This window comes from Sander lucioperca, chromosome 15, assembly GCF_008315115.2.
Source record: "Sander lucioperca isolate FBNREF2018 chromosome 15, SLUC_FBN_1.2, whole genome shotgun sequence".
NCBI lineage: Eukaryota > Metazoa > Chordata > Actinopteri > Perciformes > Percidae > Sander > Sander lucioperca.
In genome coordinates this window covers 7,515,399-7,527,832 of record NC_050187.1, presented here as the reverse complement: position 1 = coordinate 7,527,832, position 12,434 = coordinate 7,515,399, and the positions used below count along the sequence as shown (strand labels likewise).

The following is a 12,434-nucleotide window of genomic DNA, read 5'->3' as shown; positions in this document are numbered from 1 at the left end:
GGTACTGAGCATTAAGGAGCCTAATAGTAGCAGGGTAAGTACTGGTACTGAGTATTAAGGAGCCTAACAGTAGCAGGGGAAGTACTGGTACTGAGTATTAAGGAGCCTAACAGTAGCAGGGGAAGTACTGGTACTGAGTATTAAGGAGCCTAATAGTAGCAGGGGAAGTACTGTTGCAAAAGGGGGATGTTTTGCCTCTGAGACTTTGAACTCTCTTTCCAGAGGGCAGTAGTTGGAAGAGGGACCTGGCAGGGTGGGAGGGGTTGTCTAACACTTTCTGCGCTTTATGGCTGATCCATGTGGCGTAGATAGAGGCTACAGATGGGATGGCATGACCTATAATTTTGGATGCGGTGTGCACCACCTTCTCCAACTGCTGCCTCTCTGAGGAGGTGGAGTCACCATACCAGACAGTGGTGGAGAAGACAAGCACGCTTTCCAGCGTTTTGTATTTATTTATGTGTGTGAGTGATTTTTGATTTTTTGGCCTTGAAGTTACTCTCAGTATAGAGGGGAGAGTTGTTACACGTCCCCCCAAAGTTACACATTCAAGGGTGTGAAATGTGTGTGTTTTTAGGTGGTTTTCATTGCTTGTTGTAGTTTCAGTTTTAGCGTACAGTCATAATGGACTGTGTGTGTGTGTGTGTGTGTGTGTGTGGACCAAACGGATTTTACTTAAGGAAAGCCCCCATAATAATGTTCAACAGTAGGAAATTCCTTATTTGGTCATTCTGCATCGACACAGTAACTGTAACTGTAACTGTATAAAAAGGGGTTTATTTTTCTCCTGGGACATCAGACGGCTCCCTGCACGGACCAGCTTCACGTTTTTCACTAAGAACTTCAAGAGGTATCGTATAACTCTAAAATAATACGGCATTTTCTGCACTTTTACGTAAACTGGTGAAAGTCTATCTGAACAGTCTTGGTGCCTGCCTCCACTGGACAGGGACTCAGTCTGGAAAACTTTATCAGATAGATCAGTGGCAGATCACACGTGGTATGACACGTGCCTTTGGTGTGGGAGACCCAGGTTCAATTCCCACTGCGATACATCAACCAATGTGTCCCTGAGCAAGACACTTAACCCCTAGTTGCTAGTTGCTCTGGTGCCTGCCTCCACTGGACAGGGACGGGGTCTGACAAACTTTATAAGGTGGATCAGTGGCAGAGATTGAGTCTTTTGGTACGATCACACAGAACCAGTTCCTTAATTTAGAATAAAATATTAAAACGCGATAGAAAAATGACTGAAACTATTCACTGTTCCATATTAAAACTTTTTCTTTTCCTTTCCTAAACATGCCCTAAAACCAGGCATGTAAAAACTTAAAGGGTAACTACTGTTTTTTACCCCTATTTCCCCCTGTTTTTGTGTCTAAGTGACTGATGGAACAACAACCTCTGACTTTGGTCCAGTATTAAGAGAGATCGCTGCAGTCGGCAGCGGAGAAACAAGCTGTAATGTAGGGCAGCCCGGTCTCACGGCAGTTCGTGTGAATGTCACGTTATTTTTAATCTATTGATTCGTGTTCACAGGGACGTTTTTCTCGTTTTTGATGTGGTGGCCAGCACAAAAATGTGATTTTATATCTATATATATCTATATATATATATATAGATATATATATATATATATATATATATAGATATATATAGATATATATCTATCTATATAGATATATATCTATATATATATATATATATATATATAGATATATATAGATATATATCTATCTATATAGATATATATAGATATATATCTATCTATATAGATATATATAGATATATATCTATCTATAGATATATATATCTATCTATCTATCTATCTACATCTATAGATAGATATATATATATATATATGTGTGTGTGTGTGTGTGTGTGTGTGTCTCTGTGTGTGTGTGCGTGTTGTGTGTGTGTGTGTGTGTGTGTGTGTGTGTGTCTCTGTGTGTGTGTGTGTGTGTGTGTGTGTGTGTGTGTCTCTGTGTGTGTGCGTGTTGTGTGTGTGTGTGTGTGTGTGTGTGTGTGTGTCTCTGTGTGTGTGTGTGTGTGTGTGTGTGTGTGTGTGTGTGTGTGTGTGTGTGTGTGTGTGTGTGTGTGTGTGTGTGTGTCTCTCCAATGACTCCGAAGCTGTTAAAGGGGAAATCCCTCAATCTTGTGGTTGAGGGTCATACTTAACATATCTAAAACCCATTTCCCCTTTAAGTTAAGGTAAACGGTGTAGTTTCCCTGCACAGATGGAAGGGATTTTTGCCACAACTGTGACTCAAACTAGCCCTACCGAGCCCCCCCACCCTCTTTTGAGTTCAGGTTTAAACTTTTTTGAGGTGTTCTACCCATTAAATCATTTTCTTGCATTATAATTTCACGGCTTCACCTCTTTTTTGTTATGTAGTATGAAAAAAAAGGTAATCGTTACTTAAAAACATGAAATGAATAGTCACAATAACATGACTGATAAATAATATTTTCCATTTTGAGTATATGATTGATGCATTATGTATATTTTAGACATGTTACAACCGTCCCTGTACACTGGGATGGTTGTAACAGTGGAGCGACTGTATTAAAATCAATTTTGCAACCTGTACATATTTCATAAAACCACTTAAATACATTGTTTCAGCAGTTGACAGATTAAAGTTTAAAATATAACAAATTGGTTATTCCACTGTAAGTATTTTTTGATGTTTTGCTAAAAATTGCAAAAAGTGTTAACAACTGTCCCTGGTCTCCCCTAAGTCAACAGGACAATTGTGCAGCTTGTATTTAACTTCACAAAAGTTCTGTTGTTGCTGCTGACAGACTCAGATTATTATTCTAAGTGTCTGACAACATCATGGAAAGGATCCGTACAGAGATAGACCTTTTAGTTAAAGAGTAAGATCCTTTTAGCTCACGGTCCGTGTCTCCTCGTAGCCACGGTGTAGATTTAATGCAGAAGCGTAAATCACGCTTAACTATGCTGCAGTAGTTCAGTCTATAGACCAGTTTGGAGTGTACATCACAGATAGTCTATGATAGTTTGGTTTGGCAGGGTCCAGAGGATAAGCCTAAAGTAGGCCTATTATTATTATTATTATTATTATTATTATTATTATTATTTAATTCTTATTTATTTATTTTGTTTTCTTCAGACAAAAGCTGATCCAGTCAGAAACAGTTTAAAATGAAAGAGGACTTCATACTCACAATATATTAAAACATAGAATCGAGTTAAAATCAGAGTTATATAATACAGTAATAAACATATTTATTTATTCCATTTTATGTTATTATTACTGCCTTTATTCTGTTTTTGTGTTATTCCATCTGCGTATTGTTAAATATTTAGGCCTTGAAGAAACTTTTCTTTTCTCCCATTTCAGACTCTGACCAGCTGAGAGACATGGCGTCCAAAATGTCAAGAGGTAACACATTATTTTCCTACTGCTTTCTCCATTATTCAATGAACACGAGAGATGATAAATCAGCAAACTTGTCGTCATTTCCAGCTATAACTGTAACATTTGAAGATATATAGTTAAACAGGGAGGTCCCACCTATCTGTGGTTTCTGCTGTGATTATTTCTCTCCTGTATAGCTTCGGTAGCATCTTTGATAAACCAAATCTAGCGTTAGGAACAGCAACATCTCAGTCTGCATCTATTTTCAAACTCTGTAAGCTACGTCACAGCCAAGAATCAAAATGTTCTGACGGATGTTCACTAAAACTAAGACGATACCTCTCTCCATCGAACAAGTACTCACAACAGCAGTCCTCACAGTGTCTGATGTAAAGTTCTGTGTATTTTTATCTGCAGGATCTGATGAGTTGAGGATCATTCTGATTGGGAAGACAGGGGCGGGAAAGAGTTCAGTAGGAAACACCATCTTGGCCAGAGAGGCTTTTAAAGCTGAACTAGCCGCCGTTTCTGTGACATCTAAATGCAAGAAAGAAAGAGGAGAGGTTGGAGGGAGGAAGGTTGCACTCATCGACACTCCAGGGCTGTTTGACACGAGTTTAGGCAATGAAGAAGTGTTTAAAAGGATCAAGATGTGTATCGGTATGTCCTCTCCTGGTCCTCATGCCTTCCTGGTGATTGTTCAGCTCGGCAGGTTCACAAAGGAAGAGAAAGAAACTGTGAAAATGATTCAAACCACATTTGGTGAAGATGCAGATAACTACACAATGGTGCTGTTTACCCATGGAGACAAGCTGAAGAAACAAACAGTTGAAGAGTTTGTTTCAAAGAGCGACGACCTGCAAGAAATCATTCAGAAATGTCATGGTCGTTATCACGTCTTCAACAACGAGGTGGAAAACCCGTCTCAAGTCACTGAGCTTCTGAAGATGATAGACGTGATGGTCGAGGATAATGGCGGGTCGTACTACACCACAGAGATGTACAAGAAAGCAGAGGAAGAAATAGAGAACAAGAAACAACAAATCCTGAAAGAGTCTGAGGCACAGATGAAGAAAGAGATGGAGGAACTGAAAGCCAAATACTCTGGGGAGATGTTGGAAATGCAAAAAGAAATGATGAAATTAAGATGTGAGGCTGAAGCAAGAGCTAACGCTGAACGTCACTGTTCAGTACAACCCCCCCAAGTTGTAGTCCCCTGTGTAATCAGTTAAGCAGCTTCTCTGGTGTAAGATAATGTATATATAAGTATAATGTCAGTGAGTTAGCTACAACTTGTTATTTTCAGACTAAATTAGTTTCCTTGTAGGCCCAGTGTCTGAATGAGTCAGCAGCTCCTGATGGATGTACAGTCAACTATCACTGGATTACTTTGAGTTAAAAACAAGTTATGATTTCTAAGCAGATTTCTGAAATCGTCCTTACTTTGTAGGTTAAAGGGTAACTACCGTTTTTTTCACGTTTTTGTGTCTAAGTGACAGAGGGGAACAACAATCTTTGACATTGATCCTCATGGCTCCAACATATAGTCTGTCAAACAAAGTCATAAAAGTTATAACAAAAGTAATTGTATAGTATGCCTATAATAAGCATATAGTGTGTCAGTGCTCCACCCAGTGAGCATACTGAAGAAAAAGCTAAACACAAGTTCTGCAGCCTCTGTTTCGTATGATTTCTAATCAGATTTATTAATTTTAAATAACATTGGACATAGAGGTGACAGGGAATATCTGAAAGATTAAGTCACACTGAATCTATTAATATGTTAATCATGTCTGTTTAGATTTTACTGAATTATGACTCTGAGAAGGAGTCAGATTTTTGATGCAAATGTTGCCAATGAGGCACCTTAATCAGACATGAAAGCTGTTTGGATATGTATGTAAAATGATTATTATGTAATAACACGTGTAGTACAAAACATGTTCAATCATCAGTGTGTTTAGAGGCGGATTGTGGGTTGTGGATTTTTTTATTTACTTTCTTTTCTTTTATTGTCCATATTATTCATGTGGATTTGTTATTTTATCATCCTGTTATGATGTATGTGTATGTTGTGTGTGATGTCTTTAATCTACTGGGACCTTGAATTTCCCCGTGGGGATCAATAAAGTATCTTTCTATCTATCTGGATGTTTTGGCCACAGTTGCATTTTGTCATGTTTCATTTTTGATGTATTTTCTCTGTCAGCATGTGACTTGTGTGTCTTCATTTCTATAAAATTATATATATATAGACAAATATGAAATATCTTCCTTTTTTTAAACATCTATACTTTCTTAAAACGTCTTCAAAGATATGTAAACACTTTTCAGATTTAAAAAGAGCACCCAAAAAAAAACCTCACTTTGAAGGTTAAAGTTCAGGTCCCCACAAAGATATGTAAACAAACAGACACACAGAGAAACGCACACCCACACACACACACACACACACACCCACACACACACACACACATACACACACACACACACACACACACACACACACACACACACACACACATCCACACACAAACTGGTCCAAAAGACATCAAAAACTTAGATAAAAGGGCCAAAATTGTTTTTAGGAAAAGCGGCTAAAATGTCAAAGACAGCTTTTAAACGGCGAAAAAAAAAACACAACATTTTTCAAAAGTGCCAATAAAAGCAACAAAAAAACATTTAAAAAAGTGATATAAACATATTCCTAGTCTAGTCTCTTTCCCGGTGATGGCTGAGCGTTACTGAGCAGCCTCCAACTGAGCTTGAAGACGTAGATGTGACGTGAGCAACCTGTCTGAAAGTTGGAAGTCTTCTGGTAGCTGTGCCAAGAGAAATCTCAATCATTCCCAATCTAGCAGAGACGGAGAGCGTAGGTATATGTAAGGAGATAACATAGACACAGGCTAATTATTGATCACTAAAATGATAGTTAACATTAGTAATTAAACTTAAACAGCTAATGGAAGTCCAAACTGCCTGAGAGCTTCTCCTGTACTATACGGTAATTCCTCTACTATGAGACAGTAAGTCTCGTGGTTATGACCCAATCGTTAGCCTATTTTTATAAAAACGTCTGCTACGGAGCCATAACGTGAGGTACAAGGTAATGGAGCCTTTTATACATTGTCGTGTTTCTTTAGAAATAAACAATGGACAAATAGAGTCTTTAAACTCTTCAGATGTAAAGTTATTCTCTGTCAAAGTGACGTCAGAATGAATGGCAGTCAATGGGATGCTAACGGGAGGTGATGGCTTGGTAGCATCAGAATGGCGCCATAGGAGCTACGCGTTGTGGAGAGAGGCTTACCCCGTTGGATAGAGCTACAACCAACCAGAGCAACGCTAGTTGATAGATTCAACTTTAAACTCTGAACACATCTTCCTTTTTTAAGAATGACTTCAGAGCCGTTCTTTGTTCTTTTCTCAAAGAAAAGCTGAACTCCAAGTCTTCCAGAGTCGCGGCCAAAGCCGATTCCAAAGACCGCTGTTCGCAGCAGCAGCAGCCATCTTCTTTGTTTTCAAGTAGCAGGGAATTCACGCTGAACTCTGCCGTCATTATGTTAAGCCCCGCCTACCGACTCTATACACGATGTGATTGGCCTGACTAGAGTTTGGTTTATCCAGCTCGCAAGCCAACGGAGAGTTGCTAGACGACCACTAGGGTGGTCTAGATTTAAGAAGAAAGAAAAGAAATAAAGAAAACTCTTTAAAACACAACAAAAACATCAGAATTTATTTTATAAAAAGCGTCAAAAACATTGAAAAAAAATTCCCTCCCTCCCTCCCTCCCTCTCTCCCTCTCTCCTTGTTTCCTTCACTCTCTCCCTCCTTGTTTCCTTCCCTCTCTCCCTCCTTGTTTCCTTCCCTCTCTCCCTCTTTGTTTCCTTCCCTCTCTCCCTCTTTGTTTCCTTCCCTCCTTGTTTCCCTCCCTCCCTATTCCCTCCCTCCCCCCTGCAGCTGTTCAGCCAGGACGTCCTGATGAAGTTTGTCCCGCGGTACAGTTTGGTGGCGGAGCTGCACGACGGCGGCGTCTGCACCCGCAGCTTCCACGACCCCGGTGGCCTGGTGGCGGCCTACGTCAGCGAGGCCCACAAGCATGCTGGGAGTTTTTACCTGGGATCCTTCCGCTCGCCGTACATCGCCAAACTCGACCTGAGCAGCGACTAAAGAGATGAGAGAATGATGATGTTCATCATCATCATCATTATCACTTCTCTTTCTCTAACCATGGATTGTATGTTGGGAGGAAGTAGGTTATTTCGAGCTTCATACAGAAGTAACGTAGTTTTCTGGTTCACCTGGTCCATGAATTTCAGTGTTTTTAACCTAATAATGAATTAGTATGATCATTGAAGCCATTCCAGACACACACAGACACACACACACACACACAGACACACACTCACACACACACACACACACACACACACACACACACACACACACAGACACACACACACACACACACACACACACACACACACACACACACACACACACACACACACACACACACACACACACACACACACACAGACACACACTCACACACACACACACACACACACACAAAACACACACACACACACACACACACACACTCACACACACACACACACACACAAAACACACACACACACACACACACTCACACACACACAAACAAGGTTTTCAGCATTTGTTGTTCATTGTTTTGCTTTTTCTTCACTTTTATGACATTTTTTTTTAATCTGAAAAGTTTTTACATATGCTTGTGAGGACCTACATTTTAACCTACAAAGTGAAGACGTTTTAAGAAGTAAAGATATTTTAAAAAAAAGGAAGATATTTTATATCTTCCTTTATATTTATATCTGTATATATATATATATATATATATATCATTTTATAGAAATAAGAATGCACAAGTCACATGCTGACAGAGAAAATACATCTACAAAAACACTTTTGGCCCTTTTTATCGAAGTTTTTGATGTCTTTTGGACCATTTTGTGAATCTGTATGTGTGTGTGTGTGTGTGTGTGTGTGTGTGTGTGTGTGTGTGTGTGTGTGTGTGTGTGTGTGTGTGTGTGTGTGTGTGTGTGTGTGTGTGTGTGTGTGTGTGTGTGTCTGTGTGTGTGTGTGTGTGTGTGTGTGTGTGTGTGTGTGTGTGTGTGTGTGTGTGTGTCTGTGTGTGGCTGTGTGTCTGTGTGTGTGTGTGTGTGGGTGTGCGTTTCTCTGTGTGTGTGTGTGTGTGTGTGTGTGTTTGTTTACGTATCTTTGTGAGGACCTGGACTTTATGTTTTTTTAAAGATTATTTTATGGGCATTTTTAGGCTTTTATTTTCACAGGACAGATCAAGACATGAAAGCGGGGAGAGAGGGGGGAATGACATGCAGCAAAGGGCTGCAGGTCGGAGTCGAACCCACGGCAGCTGCGTCGAGGAGTAAACCTCTCTCTCTCTCTCTCTCTCTCTCTCTCTCTCTCTCTATATATATATATATATATATATATATATATTTATATATATATATATATATATGTGCGCCTGCTCTACCAACTGAGCTAACCCAGCCACAAGGACCTGAACTTTAAGGTGAGGAAGTTTTTTTCTGCTGTTCGACATTTTTTTTTCAATATTTTTGTGAGGACTTTTTTTTTAGGTTTAAGGTTTTCAGCATTTGTTCATTGTTTTTTTGTTTTCTTTGTTTTGCATGTTTTTTTATATATATTTTTTTAAATCTGAAAAGTGTTTACATATCCTTGTGAGGACCTGCATTTTAACCTACAAAGTGAAGACGTTTTAAAAAAGTAAAGATGTTTAAAAAAAAAGGAAGATATTTTATATCTGTCTATATATATATATATATATATATATATATATATATATATATATAGTGTATATATAATTTTTATAGAAATTAAGTCACATGCTGACAGAGAAAATACATCAAATATGAAAAACAACAAAATGCAACTGTGGCCAAAACATCCAGATAGATAGATAGATACTTTATTTATCACCAAGGGGAAATTCAAGTAGCTTAAAGCCACCACACACAACATACACATACATGATAAACAGGATGATAAAATAACAAATCCACATGAATAATATGGACAATAAAAGAAAAGAAAGTAAATAAAAAAAACCCACAACCCACAATCTGCAACTAAACACACTGATGATTGAACATGTTTTGTACAACACGTGTTATTACATAATAATCATTTTACATACATATCCAAACAGCTTTCATGTCTGATTAAGGTGCCTCATTGGCAACATTTGCATCAAAAATCTGACTCCTTCTCAGAGTCATAATTCAGTAAAATCTAAACAGACATGATTAACATATTTATAGATTCAGTGTGACTTAATCTTTCAGATATTCCCTGTCACCTCTATGTCCAATGTTATTTAAAATTAATAAATCTGATTAGAAATCATACGAAACAGAGGCTGCAGAACTTGTTTTTAGCTTTTTCTTCAGTATGATCACTGGGTGGAGCACTGACACACTATATGCTTATTATAACTTTTTATAACTTTTTATGACTTTTTATGACTTTTTCGACAGATTATATGTTGGGGCCATGTGGATATAATTATGTTGGAGCCATGAGGATCAATGTCAAAGATTGTTGTTCCCATCAGGCACATAGACACAAAAACGTGAAAAAAACGGTAGTTACCCTTTAACCTACAAAGTAAGGACGATTTCAGAAATCGGCTTAGAAATCATAACTTGTTTTTAACTCAAAGTAATCCAGTGATAGTTGACTGTACATCCATCAGGAGCTGCTGACTCATCATTCAGACACTGGGCCTACAAGGAAACTAATTTAGTCTGAAAATAACAAGTTGTAGCTAACTCACTGACATTATACTGTATACTATCTCACACCAGAGAAGCTGCTATATAATTACACAGGGGAGTAGACAGGGGTTGTGGACGGGTTGTACTGTACATTGACGTTCAGCGTTAGCTCTTGCTTCAGCCTCATGTCTTAATCTCACAATTTCTTTTTGCATTTCCAACATCTCCCCAGAGTATTTGGCTTTCAGTTCCTCCATCTCTTTCTTCTTCTGTGCCTCAGTCTCTTTCAGGATTTGTTGTTTCTTCTTCTCTATTTCTTCCTCTGCTTTTATGTACATCTCTGTGGTGTAGTACGACCCACCATTATCCTTGATCATCCTGTCTATCTTCTTCAGAAGCTCAATGACTTGACACGGGTTTTCCACCTCGTTGTTGAAGACGTGATAACGACCATGACATTTCTGAATGATTTCTTGCAGGCCGTCGCTCTTTGAAACAAACTGTTCAATGGTTTGTTTCTTCAGCTTGTCTCCATGGGTAAACAGCACCATTGTGTAGTTATCTGCATCTTCACCAAATGTGTCTTGAATCATTTTCACAGTTTGTTTCTCTTCCTCTGTGAACCTGCCGATCTGAAGAATCACCAGGAAGGCATGAGGACCAGGAGAGGACATACCGATACACATCGTGATCCTTTTCAACACTTCTTCATTGTTTAAACGCGTGTCAAACAGCCCTGGAGTGTCGACGACTGCAACCTTCTTCCCTCCAACCTCTCCTCTTGCTTTCTTGCATTCAGATGTCACAGAACCGGAGGACAGTTCAGCTTTAAAAGCCTCTCTGGCCAAGATGGTGTTTCCTGCTGAACTCTTCCCCGCCCCTGTCTTCCCAACCAGAACGATCCTCAAGTCAGCAGGACCTGCAGATAAAAATACACAGAACTTTACATCAGACACTGTGAGGACTGCTGTTGTGAGTACTTGTTCGATGAAGAGAGGTATCGTCTCATCCAGTCAGAACATTTTGATTCTTGGCTGTGACGTAGCTTACATAGTTTGAAAATAGATGCAGACTGAGATGTTGCTGTTCCTAACGCTAAATTTGGTTTATCAAAGATGCTAGCGAAGCTACACAGGAGAGAAATAATCACAGCAGAGACCACAGATAGGTGGGACCTCCCTGTTTAACTATATATCTTCAAGTGTTATAATTACAGCTGGAAATGACGACAAGTTTGCTGATTTATCATCTCTCATGTGCATTGAATAATGGAGAAAGCAGTAGGAAAATAATGTGTTACCTCTTGACATTTTGGATGCCATGTCTCTCAGCTGGTCAGAGTCTGAAATGGGAGAAAAGAAAAGTGTCATGGAGCAACAGTGGACCCAAATGCACAACGCAGAGCAGAGAGTAAAAGGTAATTGTAATTATTGTACAGAGTACACATCCAGGCAAAGGTACAAAATCGGCAGGCAAAAGATGTGGTCAAAAAGTGAGAGTGAGACACACAAGGTACTACAACAATCTGGCAACTGATAAATGACACAAGGTGAGTATATATACACTGGGACAGGGGAAGACGATTACACACAGGTGACACACATTAGGGAAGGGAGGGTAATCACACAGGCGGGAAAACAAGTGACCTGAAACAGAGACAGACGGTCAATTAACAAAATAAAACAGGAAGTCAGGGAAACAAACAAAATATGAACTAAGAGCGAGAACTGGATGTGACAAAAAGTTTCTTCAAGGCCTAAGTATTTAACAATATGCAGATGGCATTACACAGAAACAGAATAAAGGCAGTAATAATAACATGAAATGGAATAAATAAATATTTGTATTACTATATTATAAAACTCTTATTTTAACTTGATTCTGTTTTAATATATTCTGAGTATGAAGTCCTCTTTCATTTTAAACTGTTTCTGACTGGATCATCTTATGTCTAAGCAACAGAAGAAAACTAAATAATAATAATAATAATAATAATAATAATAATAATTATAATAATAGGCCTACTTTAGGCTTATCCTCTGAACCCTCCCAAACCAAACCCCCATGGACCATTTTGGTGTTTGTAAACCATTATGATGTTTTTGTTGTCGGGGCTTAACTGGTGGCAGAAAAGTGACAGTTGTGGTGGGATCTATCGATTTCCCAACCCAGTTTAGATGAAAACACGGCCATTTAAGCCTGGACAACTAGCTACGTTTGTTCAAAGACTTTATAGTTTATCAGA

The 12,434-nt window shown here is 38.9% G+C and overlaps 3 protein-coding genes across 3 annotated transcripts in view; 2 read left to right on the top strand and 1 right to left on the bottom strand.

Moving 5' to 3' along the window:
• Positions 1-806: 806 nt before the first annotated feature.
• The window catches only part of LOC116066729 (nuclear factor 7, ovary-like), a 75,968-nt gene continuing 64,340 nt past the window's right edge, over positions 807-12,434 (top strand). The window contains exon 1 of the mRNA XM_031322884.2: positions 807-850. The gene's annotated coding sequence lies outside the window, so the exon portion shown is untranslated. The remainder of the gene's footprint in view (positions 851-12,434) is intronic.
• Positions 3,701-4,855, top strand: LOC118493239 (GTPase IMAP family member 9-like). The gene is made up of 2 exons (XM_035992475.1): positions 3,701-4,667; positions 4,703-4,855. The coding sequence occupies exon 1, from the start codon at positions 3,701-3,703 to the stop codon at positions 4,616-4,618; it is 918 nt and encodes a 305-aa protein (XP_035848368.1). The 3' UTR covers positions 4,619-4,667; positions 4,703-4,855.
• Positions 10,019-11,574, bottom strand: LOC116066730 (GTPase IMAP family member 9-like). The gene is made up of 2 exons (XM_035992580.1): positions 11,490-11,574; positions 10,019-11,108 (listed from the first exon to the last, which is right to left on the bottom strand). Exons 1-2 carry the CDS (start codon positions 11,557-11,559, stop codon positions 10,288-10,290), a joined length of 891 nt encoding a protein of 296 aa, XP_035848473.1. The 5' UTR covers positions 11,560-11,574; the 3' UTR covers positions 10,019-10,287.

Excerpts from the sequence above, each read along its gene's own strand:
- LOC118493239 (XM_035992475.1), top strand. The coding sequence starts at position 3,701 with ATGTTCACTAAAACTAAGACGATACCTCTCTCCATCGAACAAGTACTC.
- LOC116066730 (XM_035992580.1), bottom strand. The coding sequence starts at position 11,559 with ATGACACTTTTCTTTTCTCCCATTTCAGACTCTGACCAGCTGAGAGAC. Across the intron at positions 11,109-11,489 it reads GGCATCCAAAATGTCAAGAG|GTCCTGCTGACTTGAGGATC; the intron begins GTAACACATTAT and ends TTTTATCTGCAG.